This window comes from Ovis aries, chromosome 7, assembly GCF_016772045.2.
Source record: "Ovis aries strain OAR_USU_Benz2616 breed Rambouillet chromosome 7, ARS-UI_Ramb_v3.0, whole genome shotgun sequence".
Taxonomy (NCBI): domain Eukaryota; kingdom Metazoa; phylum Chordata; class Mammalia; order Artiodactyla; family Bovidae; genus Ovis; species Ovis aries.
The window spans coordinates 38,123,431-38,136,332 of NC_056060.1; the positions used below are offsets into that span (position 1 = coordinate 38,123,431).

Sequence of the window (12,902 nt, forward strand, 5' to 3'; positions counted from 1 at the left end):
GAAGGGATTCTATGTCATATTATTCTCATGTATAAGGATAACATCAACACAAAACATGCAGAATTAGACTCCTTTTCCTTAATTTGTTCGTGGAAACATTAAAAAGGTTTGCCTTTTTATTAAGAAATACAATAATTTTCTTTTAAACTAAGAAGTGCTTGAAAATTGTATTGGAAATGGGTAAACTGATGTTTCATTTGCCTCGATTCCTTATTTTTCTCAGCACCTAGGAGATGTCTTCTGTCTGTGAAATGTCACTGATTTCATAACTGAAAGTTGACATGACTGCTTATTTCCTGTGTTCATTGAGTAAGTTTTCTTCTAAATGTAGGTCTAAATCAAGAATTAATTTGGTAATCATTAATTCAATCACCTCTGTAGAACCCAGGTAAACTGGAAGCTCTTAAATCTGTAAAAAGACATAGTCCTTGCCATGGAGGTGGTTACAACTTCAGCTGAGAAGCAGATGTGCGGACAACTAAAGAATAATTTAAAGAATATAAGTACCATAGGAATCAAATATGGACAAAGTCTTCAATTTGACTATTCAAATAGCTCATGAAGAATAACCAGTACTTTAATAGGCAGTTATGGAGCAATTAGGTAGTTGATTTCTGAGGATGCTTAATAGGTCTATTACTGTTAACTGTATTTCCAAAGTTTCAATGGATATAAAGCTATAACACCAAAGATGAAGAAAAAAACTAAGCTAAATAGGCAACAGGGAAATAATAATAAACAAGTTTTAGGATTCCACTTATAATTTGTTTCACTCAAATCATTGTCAAGCAGTACTATTATTTTCCCTTGGAAGACGTATATTCACCCAACAGTGCCTCCATGAAATATGTTATTAAAACTTTCATCCTGGAAAATAGTAGTACTGTTAATCTGTAACCATACAGAAGCCCACAGTTACTAAATTGAGCCACCATTCTTAAATCACAGTTTATTCAGGAAAATTTTAGTGCCTACTTGTTTAACACAATCTTATAAATAAATGATCCCTCAGAAAGGATGTAAAAATCAACACATATCTTTAATGGGCTAATTGTGCTTCACTGCAGTGTTGAGTCTATAAAAGCTATTCAATAGTGAGAGAAATGATGGCATTCTCATCTTAACTTGAAAATATAATTGCTATTCTAAATATCTTTTTGTTTCTAACCTAAGTGCTTATTAACAGCAGAAATTTCCCCAAAACACTAGAAGAGTATTTAACATATTTCATTTATTGAAAGAAAATCCAAGGGAAGATTACATACAGCTATCTGCAACTATTAGCAGAAAGAAAATATCAAAAGGAAAAGTAAGTTAAATCTAAACTTTGAGATCTAAAATGTAACTAATATTCGATATGAATTTAACACAGCATATATTTTATTGAACGTATACATTTAAATATACTGATGCCTCAAGAAATAAAAATGGTATCCTGGAAATCCAGGACAAGAATTGAGAGCCATACTAACACAAGCTGAAACTAATAGGCTAATCCCTATTTCATAGAATTTCCCATCACTTTATTGAAAAATAAGATTACATTTAAACTCAACTTATGGAAAATTAGTACAATTGAAATTAAATTCATCAGGTTCCTTTATGAAAAACTATTTCAATTTTTACCCAAAGTTTAACCCTTGCCTTATTCAAATTTTGAATTCCAATTCCTTAATTCCAATATACTCAATGTAGATTCAGAGTAATGAAATCACCAATCATGATTTATTAAGCCTTATATTAATGTCAATAAAGAAGTCCATATACAAATATATGGAATATTTATCTCTCCCTAACCTAACTTTCACTTCTGTTTCCAAACAGACATGTACATATGATAGATTGATTCTGAACTGGCATATTTCACTTTAAAATTTCAAATTTTTAAGTCTTACTTTTTCTATGTAATAACATACATATTTACTTATAAATATTATGGATATCAGCAGAGAACTTTTTATACCATATTTGAAAAAAAGTTCTGATCATTCTGCAGTAGCTTTTCTAAGTAGAAGTAGAAAATGCCAGAGACATTGCTTTTTAAAAATAAGCACTAAGAAAACTAATCAAGCCAGTTAGTCACAAAGGGAGCATTGTAGGAAAGGAAATAACTTGGGATTGAACCCTATGATTTTATTGTTTTCACAGAAAATGCAATAACTCCTCCTTGACATCAACTACCCAGTTGCAAGAAGAGTATACCTTCTGCCTTGTTGAGATGCAGAGGAAGCAATTAGTAAGAAGTAGCCATCACCCAAGAAGAAAATGAATTCAGAATGATTTTTTTCCAGTTTAAATGTCTGTTGAGAGGCTCTGATCTTTGAAAGGCACATTAAAAAAAAAGTTTGTTGATAAAGAACATGCATTCAATAGAATCCTTTGAAGTCATTCTATCAAACTCTGATTATGTAGTCTATCAGTATCTTTCAGTTCACTAATCAAAACAAACAAAAATTGATCATGAAAAACACCACAGCCAGTTTCATACAGTCTTAAGTATGGAACTAAAGTAATTGTTCTTCAAATTACACATTTTGACAGATAAGTTTATTATAAAGTCTTTAAAATAAAAATGCATGTTTGGTGAAAAGTTAGTACAGTTGTCATTCATATTTTGTCATATTTTAAAATATAAAAGTAAAGAATGGTATTTTTTTTTTTTACCATTTTTAACATGATGTAACTGACCAGCTGGTTTGCAATTCTCATTATTGTTATTTATCACAATTCATTGCCATGCCAAAGTCGATGCTGTGATGTAGGTGAAATGAAATATCATTAGTTTAGCCTATTACATGACATTGTGATGCACCATGCATTTTTCAAATCTCTGAAAGAAATTTAATGGCAGGCCAAACTTCTAATGCATTAAGTGCTATGAATCACATAAAAACAGAAAACATTTTAATCCAGGGGTACGTGGCATATTGTAATTTATGATAGAACTAAAAAATAGGTAGCAGGAAAAAAAAGAAAGAAAGCAGGGCTAGGTTTGTATTATAATGTATGTAAGAGAAGACTCAGATTTTTTAAAAGCACAAAATTAAAGTTGTTATTTTTAAATAATGTGTATTCAAGTAATATAAATCCTACAAATATGAAGTGGGTATTATTTCTGTTGAAAAGTAATAACACTGGGCAGGATTTGAAACTTGGAAACTTTGGTGAATTTCAATAACTAAGATGCCATTGTTTTTAGGATGTATTCTTATTTTCTATATCACTACACAGAAATGCTATTAATTGTAATTAAAATATGCTTGATTGCAAAGATGTTAAAATGTGGAGAAACAAGCATCTTTGAACTGATGAAACAGAGTAATGCTTCTTATTAATTAGGATCAACTACTGGCAGTAGATTATATGATATAATCTTTCTCCCAGGAAATTAAAAGCTCTATTGCCTAATGCCTTCCTATGAAAGAACAGCAACAACAAAATACTGGCATCAATTATACTTTAAATGTTATCAAAAAGGAAAAGGGGGGGTACATTGGAGAGTTCAACTCATATACAAAAGTATTAGGAAAAGGAAGGCAGTTGGTAAACAGATTAAGTGCTTTAAAGTTATTATAGCTAATATTAAAGAAGGGAATACCTCACAATTTACATTGCCTGTATGCCAACCTTTTAAAAATTTCTGCATTTTTATCCATTGTCTTTCAATTAAAACAACTAAACATGTGCTCTGAGTGAAAAACATTGATTCTATGTTTGTTGGTTTATATAAGCGATCTAGAATCCATTTGAGTTATATATTTTAATTTATTACCATACCAATAAAGTTGATTGATTTGCAGTTCTGATCACTCTTTTGTTTTTGACATTCATCTGCAATTTCTCATTTAATCAAAATTATTTTTTGGAGTACCAGCCAGTTCTCATGAACTTCTGAAGGCTTGTATATTCTTACTGTGTGAAAGGTTATAGAAAGACTTTAGTATTTTGTGAATGTTAAGTAGTAGAACTGTATCTTTTGCTGACAGCAGTTTCTTTGTTCAGGGTAACTTGGGAGAAAAGACTTGATTCTTTTTCTGAGAAGGACATATACATATCCAAATATTCTGAATGTAGATTTTGTTTTGTTGTGATTTTTGCAAAAGCCTCACTCAAATAAAGATCAAGGAAAGAAGGCCAGGTACAATAAGTTAAGCCTCTCTTTTGATCTAGAATATTTTTATTGATATTATCAGAAATGAATATGCAGAAAATAAATTTAAAAATATGATTCACTAATATGGGAGAGTGGAGAGAAGTGGTTAGTTGCCACATAAAATGGAAGTCAAGGTGAAGGGAGATTTAGTAAATATTAAGCTAAGTGTCTCAAATATTGTTTACTTTAATTTCTTTGGTTTGATAAAATAGGTGACTATAATTTTGAAATTTTTTTCAATGTGCCTGATCTGTTCAAATATGTTATTAAATTCATCTGTTTATTCTGCTTAATTTAAAGAACTTGAGTTAGCTCGATTCTATTACTCCTGGAATACTCAGACTGGTCCCCTCTTTAACTATGAAAATACACATTAAATTCCAAGTTTATATTTGTTTCATATTTTACTTTCAAAAGTTACTTTTTTAACATGTATTACAGATAAGAGAGAGTGCATCAGAGATTCCCTATCAGAATTTCTTCCTGCAGACATTACAGTATATGAAGCACTGAAGATTTATCCCATGGTAACATAACCAGTAAATTGTATAACTAGTCTCATTTTGGTGATAAGTGAATGTTGTTCAACAAACACACATACTGCTTTTCATACCTTACCTGGAAAGAGGCTTTATTGAACATAGCTGTAAAATTATCTTTTAAGTTGAATTACTGAATTTGCACAAACATTTCTACAGAATTTTCTTTTAAAAAAATCAAGCGTTGTCATTTTCCACTACATTTTGTTGTGCTTTTTATATTAATATTTGCAAATGTTATAATTTAATACTTATATCCCAATTACTTGCATAATCAGTTTTTTAATCCTGGGGTGTTGAAAGAACATATAATAATAATAATAATAGTATTCTTCTTTAGACAAAGTCTTTTTAAATGAAGTTAAAAGCTGAGATAATTTAAGGAAAAAGATCTTCAAATTTTCATAACCAACAGGTTTAAGTGAAATTTACAATGCATTGGAAAACTGGCTGGTTAAAGGTATGATTTGTCCTCAGGTAGCTCAAAATCATTTTTACAGGTTTTTGTTTTTTTGTAAAAGTGTTTTTTAATCTTGGCAAAATAATAAAATAATATTTCACAATTTGCACAGAGTCTGACTAAAGGGCAGAGGCATTTTACCCTCAGTGTTTAGAATAAAGCCAGATTTGTCAGGCCCAGTTCCACTGTAGAGTTTGTATGCACTGCAATCACAGACATTTTCTTGCTCCCTCTAAAGCTAGGGCCAATTTCATTTCAAATGGAGGTTAGAATAAAAAATCACGCTTGTGTTTTACCACCTTCTGCGCTAATTATTATCTTAACAACCTTTTGTTCTGGTTGACCCATTTAATAACCTGGAAGAAAAAAAGTGTTGCTCCCATGTCTGGTCTCAATGGAAGTTATTTTCTAATGGACAATAAGCCAAAAGGCCATGGCTGTCTAGGAGGTCAAACAACAAATCTCTCGTCTGCATGGGCTTACGCAGCAGCTTCGGTCCTTTCTTCTTCAGAAGCGGCTTTGTTGTCTTGCCTGTAATTTGCACATTTAGGCTCTGTAGTTTGTTTATAAAATAGTTTTACACAAACCACTCTTAGCAGTGCAAGCTTCTGAGTTGAAAATTATTCAGGCTTGTCTCATTGAAGGCACTTGGTTTCCATGGCAATTTATAAAAGATGGTGGTTTGGTTTCTTCGTTGGAACAGATGACTTAGTTTGGGTGTTCAAGTGGCCGCAAGCAAACTCCGATAAGCCTGTGTAATGTGTAAGCCCAGGTTTACCATCCTGGATAGTAGTGCATGCAAAAAGAGACAGCATACAGTTATCTAGCTTAGCCATGGGAGGAAAACAAATAATAATAATAAAGGTGGGATAGGGATAAGGTGGGGAGGAAGAAGAATGTTTTAAATAATTCCGAGTTCGGGTTATTGTCAAGGAAGGGTAACAACCAAAGGTAAAAGGGCCTACATTTATTTAATTCTCTATGCAAAACCTTCTCAAAAGGAAAATAAATGCCAGCTCTTCACGTACCCTGTTTACAGTGAGGTTTTCGTTGGCAGGCCATTAGGTTTCCATAGTAACAAGCAAACTATTCATTTGAAACAAAACCAGCCATGACTTTGTGCTTTGACAAGGATTTCTATAGCTCTTTTTTTTTTTTTTTTTCCGAGTTCAACCAGATGACCAGATGATGCTGTATGTAATCATTTTAGCCATAGAAGCACCTGAAGGTCTCTTCTCTACTCAGGTCAAGATTTTCTTTTATTTGTAGTGAGGAATAAGTTATATTTCCATGATGTCTTTTTATCCCCAGTGCTTAAAAAAAATTTGTTTTTATTATTTTATTTTTGAGTCAGTAGTCAGTGGAGGAATCTTTGGTAGTTTGTTTTTTCAGTGTCCATTTACAAAGACTCTTTCTTCATGCTAGTGCCTGGTGAATCTTTTATAGCCTCTGCCAGGGTAAGGTCACCTTCGAGGACTTAAGATAGAGATGAGGACGATAACCGGAAAAAGCCACATATGTACTAAAATTCCAACAGCACCATCAACGGAATCTAAAGACAAGGAAATAAATGCCAAGAAACAAATGGAAAAGGAGACTAAGTACCCCATGTAGCTACCAATACAACTTTAGTGAACTAACAAAACAATCTTAGTACACAGAAGATATTTTTGGAAGACATTTGTTGTTTTGGTTTGGTTTGTTTTATTTATCAGATTCATTTCCAAGACAAGTGAAAAGGAAAATAACTTGAATATATGCCTAGAAATTTGATAAAATTAAACTATTTTCAGATTTTTGAATTGATATGATATGCTACAAAACCTGTTCAGAAGATATTTATATGAATTTGTGGCTTAGCTCAATCTCAGAGTTTTGTTGGCCACATGAAGGCATTCACACAGAGAAAATTCTCAAAAATCTAAAAGGTCAGCTGTTTTTAAAAAAAGTTTTCAGAGATGTTTAAGCTTAAAGAAAATCTACTCTATGAAAACTAGGTAGGGATTATTATCGGTAAAGGAATTAACTACTGCAAATAGTAGATTATATATATTTAGATCAGCCAATTATCTATAAATTAGATAAAAAAATATGCTCCTTAGTGTAATGTTTTAAAGTGCTAGGAACTCTGTTCTAACTAAACATTGTTTCACCGATCAGCCTTGAGATGCCTCCTGTAGCTGATAATTTTAGTAAATTTCATATCCAGATGATACCTCTTAGAATGTGTAGTTTACCTAGGAGGACTAACAAGGACAAACCCAATAATTTATTAACCTGTCTTAGGTTACAAAATGGGTCTCACCTAGGAGCGAGCTGGGGTTAGAAAGAGACACACAATCTCAGCTTTTGATAGCATGGCCAGAGTGCTACATTTACTACTGGAGAGGGGTTGGGAGCCTGAGCAATTAGGAAGGGGCCTTTGGCCTCCAAGCTAGTTTGCACTTAAAAATTAACATAAATTTAATATTCATCCAACAGTTTTCATCAAAATGAACTTAAAAAGTGATAAAGAGAAACAAATGTAACAGAATATTATCTCATAGCAAAGAAATTTTTTCCTTCAATTAGATTTATTTTCTCTGATTTACAGAGGCTAAATAAAGATACCACCAATAAATATAGATATCTTACTTAAAATAGTCACACATTTTTCTGGATTTAGTAGTTTAGGAGAAGAAAACTGGTTATGAAACTGTTCCATCATATAATAATAAAGTGCCTGTGGGTTTTCATGGTCATTTCATTGTGGCTACATTTCTTCTGTCTCCTTTTGGGAAAGTAAATTAGGTTCTCTTGCTTTCCTCATTTGGAAAATGTATTTGATTTATAATAATTTTCGTGATTTAATTATCAAAATGTAAGATTTCTGTATAAGATGGTAACTATCTTCAGTTAATATACTGTTACTGTTGTGGATCCATGTTGTGAAATTCAAAAGAAATCTGTTTGCCCTCTGAGAAGAATGCTTGCTTTGCTGTGTATTTGATAAACCTACTTCATTTGGATTTAGCTACTGGTTTACTAAAGCAAAATTAGCCAGACACAAGGAGAAATTTTTACTAAAATTGTTACTTGAAATGTTAAGTGTAATGATAAAAAGGAGAAAAAAAATGAGCAAAATGGCTCATTGTTATACACAATTTAATTTTTAACAATATTCAAAAATGGAGTCCATTCAGTTTTTATGGGCAATCAGTGGACAGTTGTATAAATTTGACTTTCAACATCCAGACTGATATAATTTCTCACCAAATATACTAAATTAACAAAGACTCTGATTTGCTCTAGACTTATACAAAGTGGATATTCATGCTCTTTTTGTAAGTGTTAAATAATTGATGAGTCATTTGTATATATTTAGTTTGATTGATACCTCTTTAAATAACCACAAAATTAAAGATTCCAGATGGTTCTATGAAAACCCTTCAATTGGAGGAACTTTTCACAAGAATAATTTTAAATTTCTCATCTTCACATGAATAATATAATGAGGATTTTTAAAAACCAGCTCAGTACATAACTCTGATACTTTTTGCATTATTTATAATTTTCTATATACTCTTTTACTAAAAATGAATTTTTGGTGAAAAAAATACAATTTGAAGATATCATTATATCATAATACTCAAACCAGAATAAATATTGAAACCAAATTACTAAACAAGATTGTGATGGATGTAGGAGATTAATCATACCAGGAAAAAAATCAGGCTACTCCATTACTTAATACATATATACTAAGACTTGTCACAAGATTGAATCTGTTAAAATGGTTGGCAAAAGTTAGACCTAGAAAATACATTCATAAACTTGGGGGAATAAAAATAGCCATGGCTATATAAATGTAGGTTGATTATTTGGATTAGCCAGATATTTTAATAATAGTTTAAAAATCTTCTGAAATTAATAATATAAACAAAAAATATTTAAAAACCTTAATTAAAAGTCAAAGTGTGCTTGCCTTATATGAACCAAAATCAAAATTATTTTAGGTCAAATAACTGAGGTCTAGTGTCTACCACTGGATTTAATAATTTGATTTTAAAATATGTTTGAAATTTTAGAGTTTCATGCATAGGAAATTTTTGAATAAACAAGCTAAAAATAAATTCATTTTAACGATTAGACCATATTAGCCTAATAGTCATTACTTTACTTTAACATCACACCAACAGATCCAAGAACAGACACTTACTCTTAGTCGTTAGGTCTTGTTTTGCACATTCTCCTTCTGCAATTGATACATCATCAATGGCAATGTCACCTTCTATGCCAGGACCTCGAATACCTTCAAAAATGAGCTACAAATATGAATGAAACAAACCTAAATGTAGAACTTTGATTTGCAGATGAATTTTTACTGAGAAATAGAGGAGCCAAACCGAAAATTGACAATCCTGGTATTTATTATTGATAGTCTTCAGAATTCTTGCTTGCAAAAAAACTTTCTCAACAAAACCAATAATAGGATCTTCCTTGTACGGCAGTTTTCCATTTTATAAGCTCTGTGTCAATTTTAAAACAAAACTAAACCTAATTGAATAATAGAATAAAAACAGCTACAAAAAACAAATCATATCACTTTTTGGTTTCAAGAGTAAGGACATTTTTTTCCTCTGAAATAGATTCCCTCCAATGTTCTCTAAACATATCTCATAACACTAGCTTTCTATTAAAGATACATTTTATGGATGAATCAGTTCCAGATTCATTGTGACAGTGCTATGTTTACAGAAGCCCAGAACAAGTGTTTACACAGTGAATAAGTTAATCATATTCCCCATATGCTCTGTTTTTAAATACTTGGAGATATTCATGGGTTTAATGGCAGATCTTCAAACTTTCAGTATCTAGAACATTGGTTGGCACTAAGTCTTAAAACATTAGTGTTGAAAGAATAGATGAATGAAATCAACCTACATTTATTACTAAATTCTGGATACAAAGTCAATGTAAGGACAAATAACACTTTTTTATTTCATTTTTATAGACATAAAACTCTTCATAAATTTTCTGTCTTGTCTCACAAATTCTCCTTGCCTCCAGTATCCTTTTGGTAGAAAAAGTAACCTATGCACTTAGTGACTATATTCCCAGAAAAATTTCTAGGTACCAAAATGAAATATCTAGTTTGTTCTTTCTGAAGAAAAATTAGCTTAATAAAGAGCTATGTTCAACATCAAACTAATGTGTGTAATTTAATACGATCTCTAATCTTATTTCATTGCAACAAATTAGAGCAAAAGACTATTTTTATGAATACAAAAATTTTTGTTTCTGTCTTATCTTAGAGTGTTTAATATGACTTCTTAAAGGTAAATTCGTGGTGATTTTTCTGAGGACTTTCCTTTCCCTACTTAAATATGGTCCTTAAGAATGAGGATAAGTTTCATTTTATAGGATAAAAAGATTTGAGAAGTTTTTTTTAAAAATTATATTATTATTATATTTAATTTAGAATTAAATTAGATATGAGAGGATTTCTTGCTTACCTATTTTGAGACAAGTATTATATGTTAGTAGTGTCCAAAGCCATTTCTTTGAAAAGCATCCAATTTGTCTTATATCACTGAAGCCAAAATAAAATGGCAGACCAGAGTTAAAATATTTAGAACCAAGTTGGGAATGTATAAATGCTCCATCCTTAGACAGAATCAGGACTGAAACCTTAGTTTGGCTGCCTGGGAATGATAATTTGCATTTGACTTAGGGTGGTGTTTTGGAAGATATCTGGGTAGTGGCTAAAAACCCTCAGAGGACTATTTAAATTACAAGAGAGAAAATTTAAATACAAAATCAATGGTATAAAAATTCAAAAGCACTGAATATGGAAAAGGAGAAGTCATTTTAATGGCAGCAGAATAGTCCCCATTATTGATAGAACAAAATTTATTTAATCAGTATGTATTGTTATTGTTAGACAATAAAATTATTTTCAGTTATTCTGAACAAGGCTGAAATGAATATATTTCACATAATTATTATACACAATTATTTGGAACACATGGTTCTTCAGGATCATTTTATCAGCAGTCTATCTATGAGAAAGTACTGCCTTTTTCCTAACAATGGGTTTTTAAGTAATGGAGCTTTTTTCCTTTTTTTTTTTTTTTTTTTTTAAATACGTGCTGCTTACCTGGTAAAGAATCAATGTTAAGAGTAAATCAATGGTTATTCCCACCCCCTTCTTAGTTTCAGTCATGTGATGCTGAGTCTTCTCTCCTGAAGATAACAACATGAATGGAATGTTATCTTGGAGAAAGTCAGAACTCAAAGTTCATGCTATTATGAGTCTGATTCGACAATATCAAATATTTTCCACTTTGCCCCAAGACAAATACTTTACTGAATAGAAGTAGGATGTTATCATCACAATTTTTTTCTTTTATGCATGTATTTTAAAGATTGAATGGAAGAAAGGGTAGATTTCTGCCTCCCAGTCAAATTTTAATCCTGGAAGGAAGTATGAACAAGGATGTATTATGCAAACTTTCCTTTCCACCAACCTGGCCTTATATTGACTTTCAAGCAGTGAGCAGCCATACCTTGATGCCGGAAGCCAGTGTGAGGAAGCCCACCCGTGACAAGGTCATGTGGCAGAGATCTAATGGGCAAGGCGAGTCAGATCTCAGGGTGTCCCCCTGGTATTTCCTGAGCATGTACCCCAAAAAACAAAAATCTGCTGGCCTTTGTACTCTGCTTTTCCACTCTTCTGACACACTCTGAAAAAAGTCAACTTAGGGCTTTAGTCTTCTGCATTTGAAAGGGATGTTTCAGTTAAACCCCCTCTGATAACTCTCTAGCTTGCCTAACAGGTTCCCCTGGACCTCTTACAGCTTGCGAATTGTTTACAGGGCCCAACCGTGAGAGGCACAAAGCTTAAAGCATCTTAAAGATACAGAGTCTTTTCTAAAGAGCTAAAAATCATATTGGTGACGGGTTTTCACTGTTGACTCAGTGATTGCCGCTGGGCCTCCATATTCTTTATCTTTTAGACATTTATCTAAAGGATATCCTTTATCTAAAGGATATTAATCAATGTAATAGGGATATAGAAATAGGAATGTAGTAGTTTTGATGTTAGCAACACTAAACTTTTGAGTTAATTACTTTTCTTTGTTATATATCACTGCACTCCTCTTGTGTCCTTGCTATGTAAGAATGTAACTTTATTTAGTGCTTTCTGAGAGTGGCACCAGACTTTGGGAAGAACAACACAAATAAGCCTTCTGGTTGACAAACCCTTATCAGAAAAGGGCCATAAAATGTTAATTGGCCCTCTGGCCAGAAGATGATGTAAATCACCTAAGACTTGTGTATACAACTAGGTATGCAGAGAGAAAGCCTGGTTTTGATAAGAGTCAGGGCTGCTGATGCTGCATAATTTTATATTATCCATTGATGTCTATGTACAAAAAAAGGTATAAAAGCCCTTTCTGGACAATAGGGGCCGGGCCAGTCGCTGGACTGGTTTCCCCGTGTCTCCTCTTTACTCTGATTTCTGGCTGAATTACCATCTGGGGCGTGGAGGCTCACCCTGTCTACTTACTTGTCCCAGCTTCTAAGATCCATAAGAGAGAGAGCCCAAGGCAGGGCACTCTCAGATATTCAAACGGACGCCGGTGGCCTAATGTAGATGGTGCAAGCTTCTTGTCTGGAACTTTATTGGCTTTTCATGTAAACCAAGTTATTCAGCCTCTTTTCTCCACTTAATTTTCCTACTACACTATTTCTTCCTAATCTAATC

General features: G+C 32.2%; 1 protein-coding gene across 1 annotated transcript in view; it reads right to left on the bottom strand.

Annotated features, from left to right (window-relative positions):
* Window positions 1–1,211: 1,211 nt before the first annotated feature.
* Window positions 1,212–12,902, bottom strand: part of MDGA2 (MAM domain containing glycosylphosphatidylinositol anchor 2) — a 925,916-nt gene continuing 914,225 nt past the window's right edge. Inside the window, exons 16-17 of the mRNA XM_042252298.2 lie at window positions 9,351–9,456; window positions 1,212–6,704 (exon numbers count right to left, since the gene is read on the bottom strand). Coding sequence (XP_042108232.1) covers window positions 6,616–6,704; window positions 9,351–9,456 — 195 coding nt within the window. The 3' untranslated portion in view covers window positions 1,212–6,615. The remainder of the gene's footprint in view (window positions 6,705–9,350; window positions 9,457–12,902) is intronic.